The sequence below is a fragment of the Eubalaena glacialis genome, chromosome 2, assembly GCF_028564815.1.
Source record: "Eubalaena glacialis isolate mEubGla1 chromosome 2, mEubGla1.1.hap2.+ XY, whole genome shotgun sequence".
Taxonomy (NCBI): Eukaryota; Metazoa; Chordata; class Mammalia; order Artiodactyla; family Balaenidae; genus Eubalaena; species Eubalaena glacialis.
Window position 1 is genome coordinate 190,855,318 of NC_083717.1, and position 21,243 is coordinate 190,876,560.

A 21,243-nucleotide genomic window follows, 5' to 3' on the forward strand; every position below is an offset into this window, starting at 1 on the left:
AGAGTAAAGCAGCCATCAGTTCTCAGGATGGAGTGTCTAGGATTACTTGGTGCAAACAAAATATTAGTACATTCAGGGAAAACAGCATGATTTCTGGAGTACAGTACATGCATGGTCTGGAGTTTAGTACGTAAACTGGGAAGTTTCACCCACAAAAGACTCAATTTAGTAAAAACTGGCCCACTCTGGCCAATATTCAGAAACGTTTAAGGCAGCTTTCAAGCTGAGAGATCTCTTGGTTAAATGTTTAGCAAAGCTTTTGGCCAGCACTTCTTTTTTAATTTTGGGGGGGCATGTGCTGAAATGCCTCTTGTGCCCATTAAGCTTCCACACATCAACTTTTCAAAGCACTTCTTTTTGGTTTTATGATAATAACATCTTGATTCCAGGTATGCATACATAGACTACATATTCTTTGATAGAGCACGTTTAAGAGTATGCTTGGATGTAGGATGCTTTCAAACAGGAGCTGTCCTGTGGACCTGAACAGGCTGGCCAGTGGACATCCAGCCCAAGGCTGCACATCCTCGGGGCTGCTTTGTGGGAGAGACTCCAGCTGGACCTGTCTGCGTGACCACTCAGTATTACCCGGCACCCAATCACCCCACAGGGTTATGCTCACAGGAGACAGGGGATGACATTCAGCAGAAGAAACAGCATTGATACACACAGAGGGCTTATAGACACCAGGCCAGTAATTACCGTGTGACACAGCCTAAGGGAAGTGGTGATTCGACTGCGCTGGGATTCTGGGAAAATTACATCTCTTAGTAAGTGTACAGAAAGTGAGCGTTACTCAAAGTCGTAGGACAGCTTCCGGGGAGTCATGAACTCTTTCACTATCTCGTCTGTGACCTCCTTGCGCCGGGCCTGGTGCTCGGCGATCAAGGGCTGCAGAACTTCTATGAGCTCCGTCTTGAGCTCGCCGGTGAGCATGGCCCCGCTGGTGTAATCCTGCCCGGGAGGAGACAGGCCATGTGAGAAACGGCTGCGCACACCCTGGGTACCTCCCTTCCCCGGGCACCACCCATGCAGAGCCTGGCACACGGGCGGCATAGAAAAACGAGAACCTTAAACCATGCCTTTCTTAAAATGACTCTGGGCCCTGGTGAGCAGCCGTGACTCACGCTGGCACAGCAAGGGGAACAATGGGGCCGGCCACCCCACCTCACCCACCCTCCTGCGGGGTCAGGGGGCTCCAAGCCCTGAACCCATGACTGCTCCCTTCAGCCTTACTGGCTTCTCTAAAATCTCTGCCGAATCTTTTTTCATTTTCTGATTGTGATGGTAACATGTACTTACTGAACAAACTTAATAAGGTACCCAAACCACAAAGAAGCAGCAAAGTAAAGAAAAAAATCCCCTGCAAAGCCAGTGCCCAGAGGCTAAGGGCCACTGCTAATATCCTGGCATGTTTTCTTTTAGATTTTTTTCTGGTGCATTGTATTTAAACATAGTGGATCTCACTGCACGTCCAATTTGGTGTCCTTTTATCACTATCACTGGCGTATTCTCCTGTGTGACCATAAACCTCACACCTGTGTAATAATCCCTCCTGACTATTCTCAGTTAAGGTTTCCTCTGTTGTACAGAGTCTCTTCTGAACTTTTTGCTACTATCATTTTTAACATCTTTGCATAGAGAGCTCTTTCTTATTCAGGATTAGTTTCTTGGAAAAGATGCCAAGAATTGGAAAACCTGAAGCAAGGGCTATGAACATTCTTCGGGCTCTTTGGCTCGCTGAGAGGCACGCTGGGAACACTCGACTTACCCGGGTGAGCCCCAAAGCGTCTGGATTACAATCAGTGCAAATACGGCACAAACCCACTAAATCGGTAGTGGAATTGTTTCAACATTGAAGGCGTCTTGATTTAACTTCTATTTCTCGATGAGTAGTAGGATTAAACCTTTCCGTGTGGCTACTCACTAGCAGTTTGTATTTTCTCTTTTGGGAACTATCTGTTCATGAGGTCTCTGGGCACGTGGTCGGAACACAACCGACCTACCCAACTCTAATGTGCTCTCAGCTGAGCGCCTGCCCCTCAGGCACCGGGGACGCTGGCTGCCCCCAGCGTGGCTGCCAGGCCTGCCAGGCCCCGTGTGGCCACTAGGCCCCTGCCTCACCTTCCTGATCTGCTCCAGCCGGTCGTCATCCTCCAGGAAGAAGGTCAGGTACATGAAGGACACGTCCACGTCGCAGTTGCCCCCAAACTGCCGGTGCTCCTCGATGGTGTCTCTGCCTCCGGAGAACGCGTGCTTGTTGACCTGCGCCAGCGAGAGGACACACAGACGCTCGTCGGGCCGCCGCCCTGCGCGTGGAAGCCGGCCCAAGCAGTGGGAGGAGCCCTCAGACTGCTCCTTCCCACCGAGCCCGGGACGGGCCACAGCAGGGCTCACTGCAGAGAAGGGGGGACCGGAGGGCGGATGAGCTCTGACCCCCCCCACTCCCCAGAGACACAGAATAGAATCGGGAAAGCCAAAGCACCACCTGTGCTGAAATTTGGGGAAAATGTCCTAAAGTGTCCTCGGGTTCAGTAAGAGGACAGATATGAGCCATCTTCAGAGTAAAAGGGACGACCAGGGAAGGGCGGCTGCTGCCTGGGAGGGCGTGCTATTGGCGGAGGACAGGAGAGCAGAGCGCCCCCCCGCCCCCCACCATGGACGGGAGGACGCGAGGCACAGGACAGGGCTCCCGGGAGAGCAGAACCCGTGCGGAGCGCCGAGGTGGACAGGCCCGCAGGCGGTGCCCCACCTAAAGACAGGCACTTCTAGAAGCTGAAGAAAGAAAGACTCAGAAACTAACAAAATGGTTTGTAGGATTGAAGATAATCTTAGAGAAATCAGGGTCAAGAGGTAAGAGAAGAAAAGCCAAAAAGGGGAGACAAAGTTCCTTCTATGTTCTTTCAACGACTATTTGAGAAACCTATCACGTACAAACGTCACCCTCATTTTCCTCCAGAAAAGGGTGCGTCAACAGTCTCAGTGGAGACGTTTGGTAAGCCTCCCAGCAGGACTCCGGAGCAGATTCCTAACCGGATCATCCAGAATCGCAGACTAACATCGGGGGCAGAGGCTGGCGGCCACGAGTGAGGCCAGAGAAGGCTGGACTTTCTGGTGGGAGTGCCAGCGGCTCTGAGGGACAGCGGAAGCTCCGACCTGTCCCCGGGCGTGATGTCCCAAGGAGGCGGGAGGCGCGTTTTGGCCCGCATGACAAAGGAGCGGTCCAACGATCCACGTTTGAACTGAAATCTTAAATTTGGGTGGCACTCTACAGTTTGCAACCACTTTTATATGTGATCTCATGGAAGCCTTGCCCCTAGTCTGCAGTTTTGTACAGCTGTTCCCACTTGACAGTGACACCTGGACAGCCATGGTCACTCGCCAATGGCAGGTAAGTGGCGGGGCCCAGACAACCCAGGGCTCCTGCCTCCAGGCCACCGGAGGGCCCAAGCCGTGCAGGACCCGGGTTATGGCCCTGCCCCACTGCTTCCCAGCTGTGTGAACGTAGGGAAGCTGCCGGACCCCTCTGAGCCCTATTTCCTTGCTTACGAAATGGATGCAGCCCCAGGGGTGGTCGTCAGGACTCAGTGAGCTCGCACAGGTGAGCACATGGCAGGTGATCACGCAGCCAAGCTGCCGTGTCCCCAGCACTCTACTGTTGTTATTCGTGGGAGGGGCCTGGAGTGGATGCCCCCTCTCCTGGCTGGCGTGGAGATTCTGCTTCTGGAGTTGAAGGTGGGCTTGGGGATTGGGAACAAGGGCCTGGCCTGACCCTGTCCTGCCCCACAGGGTGCTCGTGACCCTGGCAGCCTGGGTGGTTCCCGACCCTCCGCTCACTGCTCACCCAGCCCTCGGGTCCTTGCTGGTCCTGAGCGAATGAAAAATGTCCCAGAGCAAAAACGACTTCTTTAAAACAACTTCCAAAAACAAAACAAAATTACTTCTCTGCTAGAGGGAACAGGAGCTTCCCCTTCCCCTCTTCTGCACTCCGTGCTCTGGAATTTTCGGCCAGAAGTGAAAGAGAAAGGAAAGCCCTGCCGAGGCTGGGAAAGCTGGCGGCTACCACTTCCTGGAAGACAGTTCTGATACTAAGGGTTCCCCATTGTCAACCAGAATTTGGGACTTTCCAGAAGGGGTAGGGGCCCGGCGGTAACTCAGACGGATGCACTACATGCCTCAAATACAGTTTCTGTCACTCCTGTTGTAATCGTCCAACCCGCAAACGTGCACTTGGTTCCAAATAAAATGTCAACAGCTTTGTGGAACAGTGAGGGGGCTGAACACATACTGGCAGTTCAGAACTGAGCAACAGAAGTGCGGCCCTGAAAAGTAAGGAAGTTCAAACTAATTCTGATTTCCAGTTTCTCTGGTGACCCGGAAAATATTTACTGAGCTCCTGCTGTATGCCGGGCCGGGCGCAGCACTCCTGGGCGGGACCCAACTGTGGAAGGAGGTTCATCAGTCCTGAGTCTCAGTGAGAACGCTCTGGAGAAAACCAGCCCCTACCAGCTTGGTAACGGCAGCTCGTGGGTCGGGAGCGCATCTCCTGGTTTCCGGTGGAAACCTGGTCAAGTTGGTCATCCTCTCTGGGCCTCATCCTTCTTGTCTTTAAAGGGAACACACCACTATCTCCCAGTGAGAATTAAAACCGAGAAACATAAAGAAAGCACCTGGCCCAGCTCCTGGAATACGGCTGATGCCCAGAAATACACTACATTTTTTCTATTGTTTAACTGTAACTAAAGAAAATTGCCGTGATTTTGCTTCCCGAACAGCGTTGGTGAGGAAATCAGAGAAGAAAAAAAAAGAAAAAAATTCCAAAGTCTTGCCCACATGAAAAGACACAAATAAGAAAATCCCCCTGTTATCTGGGAACGGGGACAGGCTGCCTGGACCGTGGAATTCAGGGCCCCCGTGGCAGCGGAGGCCAAAGGACAGAGCAGCACCGTGCGTGTGTGTCTCCCCGTGGTGTGACCCTGCGCAGAGGCTGCCTGCGCCCCGGGCAGCGCTCACCTTGGTCTTGATCTGCTTGGCTGTGTCCGTGAGGAAGATGGAGGAGTTGGGGTCGCTGGCGCTCATCTTGGTCTGGGCCCCCTGCAGGGCGGGGAAGAAGGTCGAGTGCAGCAGGGCTGGCTTAGGGTAGCCGATCCTGGGGGCCACGTCTCTGGTCATCCTGAAGTATGGGTCCTGTGGGGAGGGAGGGGACAGTGGGAGAAGTGGGCCAGCTGCTAGCCCGTGAGCAGCCCCTGAGCGGGCCTCACAGCAACCCCAAGCTTCCAGGGAGTTCAAAGAATCAGCTCCGCCCCGCAACACCTTTTAGACCCTCCTTTCCCACCGAAGAGGGCAAAGAACCTCCTGCCACACCCAGGATGACACAACCCTGGCCCGGCCTCCTGACCTGGTCGATGGCACACGGGATGAGGCACTGGACATCTGTCCGGTCTCGGAAGATCTGGGGGAACGAGTTGCTGAAGGAGGGAGCGGCCTGGATGGCAGGAAAACTGATCTTCCCTGGAAGGGAGGACAAAACATCTTTATACACGAGACCGCTTCCTGCTGGAACTGTAAAAGGGGTGAACACAAATTGGCTTTCTCCCCACCGGAAAAGTAACAGTCATTAAAGAAAACCTGCAAACTACAGAAGAGTAGAAGGAAGAAAAAAAACCCTATAGTCCCAGTTTGTGCCTCTTTTCACCCATTTTCTCTCCCTTTCACACTCTGCATTTCAGTTGTGATTCTCCTCTGGTCTGTTCTTTACAGGTTCCACTTTGTAACATTTACCCACACTCTATCCCATACATGTACCCTAGAGAGTCAGCCATTCTCTACTCACTGGGCGTCTGGGTTGTTCCTCAGCTTTAATTATTATAAATTATGACATCTTGGTACATAAAACTGTTCTCAGTATCTTGGATGCTGCTGTTGTTAACACTGCTACTGCTATTTGCTTAGACCTGCAGAAGCGGAACTCTGGGGTCAAAGGGCATGGATCTTGGTGTGACCCTTGATAAGTGGGGCTGGGCCAGTCTACCCCTCTGCGCTGCTCAGGCATTTCCCAGATAGCCCACGTGGCTCCAGCCCTGGAATGCTGTCTCTGTGATGCTCTTTCCCGACAGCTGTTTTCTCCCCTCTGCAGAAAGACACACCTCATTTCTGGGTTCCTTTCTGCCTCTGGGTGTCCACGTGGCAGCTGCCATGGGCGCCAGCACCCCCTTTACAGCACTGAGCGTCCCCGGCTCTGGCTCAGGGCCTTCCCTGGGCTCATCTACGCCCCACGACTCTATGGAGAAGGTGTCACTGTCGTCCCCATTTTATGCACGTGGACACCAGGCTCAGACTGCCTCTGTGGTTTCCCAGAACTAGTGCGCAGTCAGTAAGTGGCTGAGCCAGGGTTCGAGCCCAGGTCTCTCGGCAGCAAAGTGTGTGTAGCTCCTCGTTACGCCTGCTGTCTCCTTACTCACTTGGGGCAGCCTTCAGGGAGACATCTGTCCACTCGATGCCGGGATTCCCAGGGTTAAAAAACCCTTTCAAAAGCAAAGGGTTTATGCCCCAGTTGTCAGGAATGGATCCGACCAAAACATCAAACGGTTCTGCTTATGTGAAAAGCCTCCCACTAAGGCCTCTGCACGTTTCTCTCTGCACTCTTCCTTACAGGCCCCTCACGGTGGGCCCTGGAATGTGCTCCCTCCCAGCAGGCACACCCGGCACAGAGCGCCTGCAGGCACATCCTGGGAGCTGCCCAGGTTGGCAGCTACTAGGCCTGGGGCCGTGCACCCAAAATAAAGGGGAGGGGGTCCGGAGACCCAGCCACTAGTCTCAGGATTGATTCTCAGCTCAAGGAGCTAAGGGTCTCAAAGGAGAGAAAGCCAATGCATCTGAAAGGGGCATGGAGGGAGATACAGGGAAAGGGATGTAAACGTGGGCAAAGGGGGCCTATCCGCTGGGGACAAGCCTGGAAGGAGAGCGAGGGAGGGCAGGAAGGGTGGGCTTCCCAGGGCCTCCGGTCAGGACCCTCCTTTTGCAGGTGGGGAAGCTGAGGTCTAGGGAGACAAAGACAGCAGGTTCCGGCCATAGAGCAGGCCCTGCTGCACCCCCTGGGCCCCCACCAAGGCCTCCCACGCTGACTGGGGTCCCAGGAGCAGGTGGAGGACAGAAGTCATCCGTACCCTTCTTTCCTTCTAAACCTTAAAACGGATGACTAAGGAGAGGGACAGAGGGTGTCCCGAGGGATAGCTCCACATGGCCCAGAAAAGGGGCCAAATGCATCACACCAGCTCTTTATGTTCCAGGGAAAACCCGCCTATTTAAAGAGACAAACTGCAAATGCTACCATCTCAGAGACAGCTCAGCCCCGGGCAGGCACCAAGCACGTCAAGCTGCCTCCTGCTGAGCTCGGCTCCTTTCGGAGGGCAGCTGGGCGGGGACCACGGGCGGCCGCGGCTCCTTACCGATGCAGTCACTGTCAGTGAAGCCGAAAATGCCTTTCACTTGGTTGAAGGTGACGTGCTTCTGTATCTTCACCACGTTCTTGTAGAAGCCTGGGCTCGTCCTGCAAAGACAATCAGAATCAAACCCCAGACCCAGAGGGTGGCAACCACTGAGGGCAAAGCAGCAGATGGTACAACATGGCAGGCCAGACACAGGCCGGGACACACTGGGGAGGAAGGCGCTGTGACGCCCCCTGTACGCAAAGATGCCTGCGGCAAGCGAGGCGAACACACCTCTACCTGTGGAAGGAAATCAACATGAAGCTGAGAAGCAAATAAGGCAAGAACACACCGGATTCAGCAGTTAACTCAGCGGCTAACATGAGATATTTAAATTCTGCCAGGGTCACTGGCTGAGCATATGGGGCTTTAAGTTTGGGGGCCCCAGTGCAGCTTTTCTGTTGAGATGGACTGTGTGCTTTCTCGTGGGAGATTACTGTTGACCCTGGAACAACGCGGGTCCGCTTACACATGGTACTTTTCAATAGTTAACACTGCAGTGCTACAGGGTCTTGGCTGGTTGAATCCACGGATGTGGGGAACCTAGGCTGTGGAGGGCCGACTGTGAGTTCTACGTGGATTAACCTCCTCATTGTTCAAGGGTATTTGCAACTTGTTGCTGGATGGAGTGTGCCGATAGCAACTGACGGGCCCAGGAAGGAGGGTCTGTCTCAGTGCAGCTGGTCCTCTCTGCATCCGGCCACCACTGTCCCCTCCACCGTGGGGCAGCCAGGCTGTCTGGACAGGGCGAACTCTCCTGGGTGGTGAGTGGTGTGAATACGAGGCCTGGATCTGTGGCAGCCATTCTGCTATTAGAAGGAACTAGGTTGAAGGGGCAGAACGCAGAGGGGCTTCTTTTTTTAATTAATTAATTTATTTATTTTTGGCTGTGTCGGGTCTTCGTTTCTGTGCGAGGGCTTTCTCTAGTTGCGGCGAGCGGGGGCCACTCTTCATCGCGGTGCGTGGGCCTCTCACTGTCGCGGCCTCTCTTGTTGCGGAGCACAGGCTCCAGGCGCGCAGGCTCAGTGGTTGTGGCTCACGGGCCTAGTTGCTCCGCGGCATGTGGGATCTTCCCAGACCAGGGCTCGAACCCGTGTCCCCTGCATTGGCAGGCAGACTCTCAACCACTGCGCCACCAGGGAAGCCCCAGAGGGGCTTCTTACACTGCATCTTTTGACTAACATGTTCAGTAGCTTTTCCTCCAGGCCCTATTATGTGTCAGGCACCATAAAGATAAAAAGGGAAAAGGCGGGAAAGCTGCTGTTTACTATCCTGGGGCAGGAGCTGGGCTGAGTGCGGGAGATACACTGCCACTGCCCAGCTCCCCTGTGAGGCGGCAGCTTCGCCTCCACTTTCACAGAGGCTCAGAGAGGTTATGGTCATAAACCTAGTGAATCCAGGACCTGGGATCCAAACCTAGGCTCGTCTGGCCCCAAGGCCTGTGCTTTTCTCACCACATCTCACAGCGTTTGAAGAGTTTAAGGCTCTGGCCCTGACGGAGGGCCACCGAACGCCGCTGGGCAGGCAGGGGGCGAGTGTCAGAAGTGCAGGGATGCCGGCTGCCTGGGTCTAGGGCAGCCACAAGGCAGGGAGGCCGGTAAAGGCCAAGGCCACCGCAGCAGGGTCTGTTTGAGCTGAGCAGAGTCCCACTCAGACAGGGAGCAAGGCGGGGGAGGGACGGTGGCTTCCGCTTCAGCCCGGGGGGCGCCGGCCAGGCTGGGAACAGTGCTGCGGAGGACGCGCCAGGGGCAATGAGAGCAAGCAAAGCGCTCCCAGCACACGTCACCCCCCCGACACCCCCCGAGGTATACTGAACACACCAGAGAGCAGAGCGGGATAACCACCTGGAGAGATGCCCGCTCGTTCATCCTGCCGCAGCAGGAGCTACCGCCCGTGCCAGGGGTCTCCTGGGGGACAGCAGCAGGCCTCATGCTGCCTACGCCTGGCGAGGACCAGGGCTGCCCGCCACCGGGGGGGATGGGCAAGAACTCCGTGCATCCTGGGGTTGAGGCGACCGTCAATGCTAGTCCCCTGGGCAGATCAGCCGGTAGGCCCATCCTGTTCTATCTGGGGTCGTGGTGCATAAGATGGCCTCCAAGCCCCACAAGGAGGGAAAGTCTACAGCATCCCTAGTATCAGAAGCAGTACTTCTGAAGAAGACCGCCTTGACCGTTCTTGGAGGCCGGGTCGCTTTCTGGCTGCACCGAGAGCATGGCCACACCCCGCCAAACCCCCAGGGATGTCTGTCCCCCGGGCTCGCCCCTGTGCCGTGACGCACCCCGAGGCTTTGCCTTGGGGACCAGGAACAGACCCAGCTGCATCCTGTAAATGAGGGCTGGGTACCAGTTTGCCCCCCGAGAACACCTGCCTTCACACTCACATCGCTTGGAGAACATGGCCTGGATTTCCTCACACAGGCAGGCAAATGAGCGACGGGGTTCTAAGTTGGAAGAGATTTTCAAGAGTGACACTGAGCGCTCCCCAGGGCCAGGCTCTGCTGGAAGCACTCCACATGCAGCGGCTCAGTGGTCAGGCCTCGTGAGCCTGCGGCGCAGGTGCCCCCGTCCACTGAGCTAACCGTCCTGTTCTTTCTGCTCTTCCTTTGTCCTCACAACACTCATTCTCACCTGGTTTACCACCTGTTAACTCCCGTTAGAGAGAACCTGACGGAGCGGCTGGATAACTGTCTTGGCTGCTGAACCCCCAGCATCAGTCTGACATGTAGTAGATGCTCAGTAAACACCTGTCCAACACTCACTGCCCGAGTCACACAGGAGGTGGCGGTCAGGACGCGAGCCCAGGCAGGGCACTCTGAACCCCTCGGCTAGACCACCCCTCACTAGTACTAACCCCCCACTGCATAGGAAAACGGGGGCTCAGAGAACTGAAGGACTTGCCCACAGGAACCAAACCAAACCCGGAACAGAGCTGGGTCTGGAGCACTGGCTTTCAGATTCCCGGAGCAGTGTCCTTCCACCCCTCGGGGGTCCTGGCAGGAAGGCCCCGCTGGGCCCAAACGTGTGGGGGGACATGGTGGCGGGAAGCCTCAGCCCCAGCACCGGCTCCTTCCCCCAGGGAGCCCCCCGAGAGGGGGGAGGAGGCTTTGTTGTGTTTTTTGCTCCTAAGGAAGATTGGCTTGGGAAGGAGCTTTATGATGTCAGAGATTTAGATTTTGAGTTAAACTTCAAGAAAAAAAGTAAAATGCTTGAGTGTTTAGAAGAAACTCTTAAAGGGAAAAAGACACTTGAAAACAGACTTTAACATTTAAATGTCCCTCCTAACTTTAGGTTCAACATAAAATACGTAAGAAGAGCTAGGACAGGCCCTTTGTCTGGGTTTTCATCTTTACTCCATGTTCATAAAAAGGAAGTTCTTAGGGAGCAAAGGTGGCAGAATTGAAGCTGCAGGTACCACAGAGACAGGGTGGAAACCAGTCACCACAGACGCCACATTCTCTCAGAACGAGCTGAAAGCACGGTGGGCCATGGTGGTCTCCTCACGTGGACTGTTCAAAAGTTCACCCCCCCGCCCCGACATTCTCACGGACTCGTCAAAGGCGTTTGTTTCTGTCCCACCAACATCTCAGCACCATAACGGGGGACTTTGTTTTGTTCAGTGCTGTGTTCTCGGGGCCTCGGGGGGCACCGGCCACAGCAAGCACCCCGTGACCGCTGCTTTACTGGTCTAGTGGGAGAGGACAACCCCTCACGCTGCACCAGAGGGGGACCCAGGGTGCAGGGGGACCAGAGACGGGTACCTAAATCTGGCTGCAGGAGGGAAGCTCCCAGGAGAAGGTGGTGCTTGACCACGTGTTTGGAAGACAGCATAGGAATCCGCGGAGCTGGGAGTCCCGGGGTCAGGGCAGAGAAGAGCAGGGACAAAGGTGAGGGTGTGGAACAGCCAATTGTTCTGTCTAGCTGGAGGGGGCGGTGACCAGAGAGGAACACAGGCCAAATCATAAGGGGCTGGTGTGCAGAGGGGAAAGCGAGAACTTTATCCTGATGATGATGGAGAACCAGGAAAGCTGTGAGTAGGGGACTGAGCCACACCTGCCTTTTAGAAAGAGCGCTGGCCTCTGGGGGACCAGAGGCCGAGAGGGGCCACGGTGGGTGGGAAGAGGCTGCACAGAAGGACGCCAGTGACCGTGTGATGCCAGCACTGCCTTGTCCTAAGAAGAGCAGCAGAGCCCACGGCGTGTCTATGGGCTCAAGCAGCTGAACCAGGTCCTTTTAAGGAATAGGGGGAGAAATAAAACTAAGTGTCATGAAAATGATAGTAACGGTGACAGCTAAGGTCTCAGCTAACCCTATTTCATGGACTAGACTTGCTGACTCACAGACCCTGAACAGAGGAGACCTGGGACTCGAACCCAGGTCTATTTTCCTCCCTTGGAAGGTCATGTTTCTTCATGGACCCCACGATGCCTCTGTGCCCACAAGAGAGCGATTAAAAAAATGTAATAGGTAAAATTAGAAAATTCATTCATTTACTGGCTGCTAGAAAGGCCAGATTTCATACCAAGGCACCTATTTCTCTCAATGGCTATGAAGCTACCCCTCAGATTTCAGCAGTAACAAAAGGGACCCCTGTGGGGCAATGTTCACCAGCAAGCCCCCCTGCACTTACTGCCCGCGCAGCCCTTCGGTGTTTCCACCACACCCTGTCTGGGCCTCTCACGCATCTCCTAACAGGGGCCGCACTCCACCAGCAAGCTGGGCTCTCAGTCACTGTCGCCCATGGACGGCCAGAACCGTGCAGGGAGCACCTCATCTTAGAGGCTCATGCAATATTTGGTGACCTGAAGAGCATTCTTCTTGGGACGGTGGACAGAGTCTTACTTTTCTAACACACTTCTTGGTAGTCGTCTGGAATGAAGTTCAAAACCGCAGAAGTTACAATTTGAGGACTTCCAGAAGGAAATATTTTGGACTATTAAGTGTCCGGTTTAACTAGACTGTGAGGGAACTGTGTCACCAGTGAGTCTTTTCTCTGTAGGGAAAAAGGTACACTGAGAAAGAGAAAGACACCCAAATTGGCACAACTGACCATCCGTGGAGAGAAACTGCGACACAGATGCACATCTGTCACAAGCTGAGGATGGAAATCTTATTTGTCAATAAACCAATAAACCAGACCATAACATTTAATAAAGGAAGAAAAACATCTTCCAGACCTTGAGATGCTTCAGGTGTTTCAGCTGCCGTGGCTGTGATGACTTGTCTACAATCTGCATCTACTTATTTAAAAGGCAGCCAGGCGTTCTCTCCTTACCCCATGTAGTCAAGGTCAGAGAAGATGAAAGTCTTCTTGATGTCAAAGCCACAGGCGATGATGTCCTTGGCGTTCTCCACAGCGTAGCCATAGGCCTGGTCCAGGGTCAGGTCCTTCCACAGGTACTTCTCGTCGTCGGTCATCTGGATGACCAAGGGCACGTTGAACACATCCTGCAGCCACCTAAGAGACGGGAGGAGGAAGGCCGTCATCTCATTTCCCTGCAGAAAAACGCCACTGTGCCTCTGAAAACACGGTTCCTGCTAACAATGTATGTCAAAACGTCCCTGCCCACAAAATCACACGCTCTGATCACACTGTGAATTTGACTCCTGTTAATAAGGGCTACCACTGTTTATTACCATGTCAGCTCTGTGCTGGCTGCTCTGCACACTTTATTTTGAAGCCTTACGAGAACTGTAGCCGGTAGGTATTATTACTCCCTCTGGCAGATGTGGAAACTAAGGCCCAGAGAAGTAACTCTTCTATGGTCACATGGACAGGGGAAGAGGAGGACGCAGGTCCACTGACTCCAAAGCAATGCTCTCTCTACCACCCACAACCCGCTAAAGTGACACCAGGAACAGGGTGAAGAGAAGCCACAAAGGCAGCAACTCCCCAAGACCTTGGTTGTTCAAGCAGACGTGAACTAGTACTGTCTTGTCAGTTCTAGACAAGGTTTGTGACTAACATTTCTTTTCTTTTCTTTTTTTGGCAAAGTAATACATTTATTATCTATGATTGGCAGATATACTGCTGATTTAGTCTCTCCATGGTTCAAAAGAATTTAAAAATAACAAAACAATTTTATACACCATACTCGATCAGTAATGTGACTAACATTTCTGATTCACTAATACAAATGAGAACAGTCATACGACGCAATACTTACTTTGTGAAGATAAACGGGATGAGGTGACCTACGTGCATTGCTTCAGAAGAGGGGCCCCTGCCCGTATACAGATAAAATGGTTTCTTATTTTCATAGGCATCAAGAATTTGATGCATGTCTCTAAAGGAAAAAGGAGAAAAGAAAATAGTGTGATGTTCTGAGAAAAAAATCGCAGTGTGAATGCTCATTTGGAAATGATAAAGAGACGAAACAACCCGGATAATCACTAGAGCTTGTTATCCTTGGCGCTTATGCTGTAAAAAAGACAGGAAACTTCTTCTGAGCTGGTTCTCCTGTGATCGTTTTAAAAGTGTAAGACATGCAGGTTGGGAATAATGTACGTAAATGTTGGTCAGCCACTGGATCTCTCTTGGAATTCCTGCAAGTATCGATGTTGACATGCCGCCTGCTTCACGCACTTTCCTGGGAGTGACCCCAGGCCGACACCACCCAGTCCTCGCTGAGAACCACGCAGCGCCGAAGCTCTGCTGGCCCAGACGGGGGAAATCGCAGGGCTCCCACAGTCCTGACTTAGGGAGGGAGGTAAGGGATGTCCCCAGGTGGAGATCTGCTTTGGGCTCCCTCAGCTACACTGGGACCAGGTGTCTTCATCTGGGAGTTATTCTGGAATCATCCACCCTCCCCAAGGACCGGGGTCCACCGACAGTGCACACGAAGAGGCCTCCTCCCTGGCGGTACATGAGAATCACCTGGCCGGCTGTTTCCACACCACATCTGCCTGAGGTCTGCCTCCACAGACTCTGGTCCAGTGGGTCTGGGGTGACGTCTGGGAATCTGTATTTTTAAAATCCCTGCCGGTTCAGAATGGCCATCATCAAAAAATCTACAAACAATAAATGCTGGAGAGGGTGTGGAGAAAAGGGAACCCTCTTGCACTGTTGGTGGGAATGTAAATTGATACAGCCACTATGGAGAACAGTATGGAGGTTCCTCAAAAAACTAAAAACATAACTACCATACGACCCAGCAAGCCCACTACTGGGCATATACCCTGAGAAACCATAATTCAAAAAGAGTCATGTACCACAATGTTCATTGCAGCTCTATTTACAATAGCCAGGACATGGAAGCAACCTAAGTGTCCATCAACAGATGAATGGATAAAGAAGATGTGGCACATATGTACAATGGAATATTACTCAGCCACAATAAAAAAGAAATTGAGTTATTTGTAGTGAGGTGGATGGACCTAGAGACTGTCATACAGAGTGAAGTAAGTCAGAGAAAAACAAATACCGTATGCTAACACATATATATGGAATCTAAAAAGAAAAAAAAAATGGTTCTGAAGAACCCAGGGGCAGGACAGGAATAAAGACGCAGACATAGAGAATGGACTTGAGGACACGGGGAGAGGGAAGGGTAAGCTGGGACGAAGTGAGAGAGTGGCATGGACATATATACACTACCAAATGTAAAACAGATAGCTAGTGGGAAGCAGCTGCATAGCACAGGGAGATCAGCTCGGTGCTTTGTGTCCACCTAGAGGGGTGGGATAGGGAGGGTGGGAGGGAGACGCAAGAGGGAGGAGATATGAGCATATATGTATATGTATAGCTGATTCACTTTGTTATACAGAAGAAACTAACATACCATTATAAAGCAATTATACTCCAATAAAGATGTTAAAAAAACCCAAAAAAACAAAACAAAACAAAAAAAACCCTGCCAGTGACTGCAACGTTTGGCAGGGTATGAAACCACCCTTCCAGGGTGTGCATGTTCTTTGTTTCTGGGCAAAGTATGCCCACATAAAAGAGGAATAGCTGCCTTTTCCAGAGGTCTGGGTAGGAGAACCCAGACAAGAGTATTCTGAAAGCGACTTCTCCTTACACCCCCAGACCAGGGGTTAACAGTGCTTATCTCTAGGCTGATAGGATTAGGGGGATTCTGGTTTTTGTGCATAGTTTTGATTTTTCCCCAAGGAACGATCACACAGTGCTTCTGAAATAAGGAAAGAATGAAACACTTGATTTTGGAAGAGAAAGAGTCCTTCTTTGGTTCTCACAAGTAACCAAATCAAACTTTTATCAGCTTATAGAAAAGAAAAAGAGTACAGCCGTCACATGAGCTGCTCTTTTTATTTTTTTGCCGCACCGTGTGGCATGTGGGATCTTAGTTCCCCGACCAGGGACTGAACCTATGCCACCTGCAGTGGAAGCACAGAGACCTAACCACTGGACCGCCAGGGAAGTCCCGGTTGAGCTGCTCCTTATGGCTTTGTAGGACGTCTCTGAGCACTCACGATGTGCTGTCCCAAGGGCAGGGCGCTGACGAGGCTCCCATGCTCAGCTCAGCTTTGTAAGGATGGCTTCCAGCAGGGACCCCTCAGCTGCAGAGGGAGCCTGACAGCGCGGGGCAGATCTCATCAAATACCTACTTTACAGATCTGAGAGGCATTCTCAAATTTGAGCATGGCCAAAGCTTCAAGTCCTACACCTCCCTAAACCAAGAGCCTACAGCATTATTATACTGAAGTAAATAAGTCACAGGGCAGTGAGAACTGTAAAATGCTGAGATAAAAAATTTTGATTTAAGATCAACAAAATTGATAAACCCTGAGCTAAAAAAACAAAACAAAACAAAAGACTCAAATTACCAAAATCAACAGTACTAAACACTTTATAGGAGTAAAAAGGATTATAAGGGAATAATACTAGGAACAACTGTCTGCCAGCAAGTTAGACAACCCTGATGTAATAGACAAATCTACCAAAACTGACTCAAGAAGAAATAGAAAATCTGAACAGATCTATAGCAAGAAAAGAAATTGAACTAGGAATAAAAAAAAAAGTCACACAAAAAAAAGCCTCGGGCCAGATGGCTTCACTAGTGAATTCTCTCAAATTTTCAAAAGAGAATTAACAACAATCCTTCACAAACTTCCAGAAAAATGGAAGAGGGGATACTTCTCAACTCATGCTATGAAGCCAGTATTATTCTGATACCCAAAGCAAAGACATCAAAAGAAAACTACAGACCAACGTCCCTTATGAATACAGATGAAAAAATCTTCAGCAACTCACAAACCAAATCCAGCAACATATAAAAAGGATTACACACCATAATCAACTGGAATTTGTTCCAGGAATGCAAACTTGGTTCAACATACAAAAATCCATCAATGTGACACATGGTATTAATAGAAAACATGACAAAAGCCACCTGATCATCTCAACAGAGGAAGAAAAAAGATTTGATAAAACCCAACATTCTTTCATGATAAAAATACTCAACAAACTCAGAATAGAAGGGAACTTCCTTAAAATGATGAAGGGCATTTATGGAAAACCCACAGCTACTCAATGGTAAACGACTGAAAGATTTCCCCCTAAGATCAGGAATCAGACAAGGAGGCTCACTTTCACAAGGACTGTACTAGAAGCTCTAGCCAGAGCAATTAGGCAAGAAAAAGGAATCCAAATTGGAAAGGAAGAAGTAAAATTATCCTTACTCGCAGGTGGAATAATTCTATATATCAAAAATGCTATAGAATCCACAAAAAAAGAAAAAAAAAAAAGAGAATGTTAAAAAGAAAACCACAGGCCCCAAATGGTATCATGTTAAAGCCCAGGATACTAAACCTAGACTTAATATCCGATTTAACTGCAGTTTCCACCTTCCCCAGAAATGTAATATTAATCAACCAGTCTGGAATTTTCTGCTCAGCACCTATGAGGTAAACTGTCCCCCGCCCTACACCTTCGCTCCCTCAAGAATCAATCTGCGTGGTAAAACCCTTGCCATTCCCTTCCACAAAAAGATGTCCTGGCCTAAAAATAATCCTTTTTTTCCTTCTGCTAATTCCTCCCTTGCCCCACCCTTCTCCCTGTAAAAACCTTCCATTTTGTAAACCCCTTGGAGCGCCTTTCTAGTTGCTAGATGGGATGCTGCCTGATTTATGAATCACTGAATAAAGATAATTAGATCTTCAAATTTATGTGGCTGAACTTTGTTTTTTTTAATAAGAACTAATAAACGAACTCAGCAAAGTTGCAGCATGTAAGATCAACAAACAAAAATCAGTTGTTGTATTTCTATACAGTAGTGCAATATTGTGATTGATTATAAGAAATATATATTTGGTCTTCGTTCTATCCTGTTTCAAGCACAGAGCTCCTTAAACCATTGTGGGAATTTCCTAAGTGATAAGAATGATAAAGATAGAAGGAGTGTTATTCATATAATAAGCTCCTTTCAACCATACCAAAATTTATGTTACTTAAGTGACTTTTGGAAAGCCCCTAGATAACCTAAGGAGGCGGGCTGGTTCCCAGGGGAACTAACTCTGATTAGAGGATTGGAACTTTCAGTCCCCCCTGCCTTCGCCCCACTTCCTGGGGAGGGTGGAGGGGCTGGATATTGAGTTTAATTACCAGTGGCCAGTGATTTAAATAATCACGTCTATGTAGTGAAGCCTCTATAAAAACCCAAAGGACAGCTTCAGAGAGCTTCCGGGTTGGTGAACACATGGAGAAGTGGGGAGAGAGGTGCCCAGGGAGACCATGGAAGCGCTGTGCTCCCACACACCTTGCCTTGTGCATCTCTTCCAGCTGGCTGTTCTTGAATTATACCCTTTTATAATAAACTGGTAATCTAGTAAGTAAAATGTTTTCCTGACTTATGTGAGACGCTCTGGCAAATTCACTCCATGAAGCAGTCGTGGGGCCCTCTGATTTATGGCACGGGTAACAGTCTGGACTTGGGATTCCTGTCTGAAGTAGGGAGGTGGGGGGCAGTCTTGTGGGACTGAGCCCCTAACCTGTGGGATCAGACGCTATCTCCAGGTAGACAGTGTCAGAACTGGCTTAAATTGTAAGACACCAGCTGTGCTGCAGAACCTCCTGATGTGTGGAAACCCCACATATCCGGTATCAGAAGCGAAGCAGAGCCGCAGCGAGCACTGAGCTAGAGGAAACACACAGGAGCGCGCTTTCCCTGCAGAAACAGCAATGAACAATCCAAAAAGGAAATGAAGAAAATGCTATTTTCAACAGCATCAAAACAAACAAAACCTTAGGAATAAATCTAACAAAAGAAGTGCAAGGCTTGGGGCTTCCCTGGTGGCGCAGTGGTTAAGAATCCGCCTGCCAATGCAGGGGACACGGGTTTGAGCCCTGGTCTGGGAAGATCCCACATGCCGCGGAGCAACTAAGCCCGTGAGCCACAACTACTGAGGCTGCGCTCTAGAGCCCATGTGCCACAACTACTGAAGCCTGCACGCCTAGAGCCCATGTGCCACAACTACTGAAGCCTGCACGCCTAGAGCCCGTGCTCTGCAACAAGAGAAGCCAATGCAATGAGAAGCCTGCGCACCGCAACGAAGAGTAGCCCCGCTCGCCGCAACTAGAGAAAGCCTGCGTGCAGCAATGAAGACCCAACGCAGCCAAAAATAAATAAATAAATAAATAAATAAATTTATTAAAAAAAAAAGAAGTGCAAGACTTGTACGCTGAAAACTATAAAACACTGCTGGAAGAAACTAAAGACCTGGTGAATGGAAAGACGTTCTATGTGCATGGATAGGAAGACTTGATATTTTAAGATGGCAACACTCCCCAAAGTGATCTACAGATTCAGTGCAATCTCTATCAAAATCCTAGCTGCCTTTTTTTTTTTTTTTTACAGAAATTAGCAAGTTGATCCTAAAATTCACTTGGAAATGCAAGGGACCTAGAACAGCCAAAATAATCTTGAGAAGAACAAAGTTGGAGGACTTACACTTTCCAGTGTCAAAACTTACTATAAAGCTACATAATCAAGACTATGTAGTATATTTAATAAACCCTTAAATATATGGTCAATTGATTTTCAACAAGGGTGTCAAGAAAATTCAACAACAGTCTTCAAAAAATGGCACTGGGACAACTGGATATTCACATGCAAAAGAATGAAGTTGAATCCTCCCTCACACATATACAAAAATTAACTCAAAATGGAACAGAGACCTAAATGTAAGGGCTAAAAGAATAAAACTCTTAGAAGAAAAAACAGGTGTAAATCTTCATGACCTTGAATTAGGCAATGGTTTCTTAGATATGACACCAAGCAACGAAAAACAAACAAAACAAAACTGGATTTCATCAAAATTAAAAACTTGTGCTTCTAAGGACACTGTAAATAAAGAGCTAATATTTGCAAATCAAGTATTTGATAAGAAACTAGTATCCAGAATATATAAAGAACTATTATAACTCAATAATAAAAAGATAAATAACCCAATTAAAAAGTTGGCAAAGGATCAGAAGAGACAGTTCTCTAAAGAATATATAAAAACAGCCAATAAGCACATGAAAAGGTGCTCAACATCATTAGTCATTATGGAAATACAAATCAAAATCACAATGAGATACCACCTCACACTTACTAGAATGGTTATGGAAAAACACAAAATGGAAAATAATAAATGTTGGCGAGGATGTGGAGAAATTGGGACCTTTGTTTGCACTTTGCTGGTGGGAATGCAAAATGATGCAGTCGCTGTGGAAAACAGTTTGGAAGTTCCTCAAAAAGTTAAATGGTTAACTTATGACCCAGCAGTTCCACTCCCACGTACACACTCAAGAGAACTTAAAATATATGTCCACATAAAAGCCTGTATACAGGACTTCCCTGGTGGCACAGTGGTTAAGAATCCTCCTGCCAATGCTGGGGACACGGGTTCGAGCCCTGGTCTGGGAAGATCCCACATGCCGCGGAGCAACTAAGCCCGTGCGCCACAACTACTGAGCCTGCGCTCTAGAGCCCGTGAGCCACAACTACTGAAGCCCGAGCGCCTAGAGCCCGTGCTCCGCAACAAGAGAAGCCACAGCAGTGAGAAGTCCGCCCACCGCAACGAAGAGTAGCCCCAGCTCGCCGCAACTAGAGAAAGCCCACACACAGCAACGAAGACCCAACACAGCCAAAAATAAATAAATAAAATAAATAAATTTATAAAAAAAAAAACGCCTGTATACAAGTGTTCAGAGCAGCATTATTGATAACCCAAAAGTGAAAATACCCCAAATGTCCAACAACTGTTGAATGTGGGGGGGGTATGTCCATTCAATAAAATATTTTTCAGGTATGAAAAGGAATGAAGTACTGACATATGATACATCATGGAGGAACTTTGAAAACATGATGCTAAGTGAATGAAGCCAGACACAAAAGGCCACATGTGGTATGATTCTATTTATATGAAATGTGCAGAACAGGCAAATCCACGGACACAGAAGGTAGGTTAGTGGTTGCCAGCGGTGCTGGTGGGGAGGGAGGAATGGGGAGTGACTGCTAATGGGCAGAGGGTTATTTTTTGGGGTGAGGAAAATGTTCTGGAATTAGATAGTGCTGATGGTTGCACAACCTTGTGAATATACCAAAAAAACCACTGAATTATGTACTTTCAAAAGGTGAATTTTATGGCATGTGAATTAAATCTCAATTAAGGAAAAAGCTTTGATTGTATTCTGCCCAGAAAGAAGGCTGAGCGGGGCTTGGAGTTCTCTGCGTGTAGAATTTAAAGTGTTCGGCAGACTGCCGAGTTCTGTCCTGCATGTGCTCTCCGTAACCCTGACGTGCGGGCAGAACAGA

General features: G+C 49.7%; 1 protein-coding gene across 4 annotated transcripts in view; it reads right to left on the reverse strand.

Annotated features, from left to right (window-relative positions):
• Positions 1 to 21,243, reverse strand: part of WARS1 (tryptophanyl-tRNA synthetase 1) — a 35,015-nt gene that overhangs the window by 336 nt on the left and 13,436 nt on the right. For 3 of the 4 annotated variants that reach the window (XM_061181260.1, XM_061181261.1, XM_061181263.1), the window contains exons 5-11: positions 13,651 to 13,770; positions 12,759 to 12,941; positions 7,449 to 7,549; positions 5,399 to 5,511; positions 5,014 to 5,187; positions 2,125 to 2,265; positions 797 to 954 (exon numbers count right to left, since the gene is read on the reverse strand). In XM_061181260.1, the coding sequence (XP_061037243.1) occupies positions 797 to 954; positions 2,125 to 2,265; positions 5,014 to 5,187; positions 5,399 to 5,511; positions 7,449 to 7,549; positions 12,759 to 12,941; positions 13,651 to 13,770 (990 nt within the window). Of the gene's footprint in view, positions 1 to 28; positions 955 to 2,124; positions 2,266 to 5,013; positions 5,188 to 5,398; positions 5,512 to 7,448; positions 7,550 to 12,758; positions 12,942 to 13,650; positions 13,771 to 21,243 lie in introns of those variants that run through there. The other variant, XM_061181264.1, reaches the window with a different exon arrangement.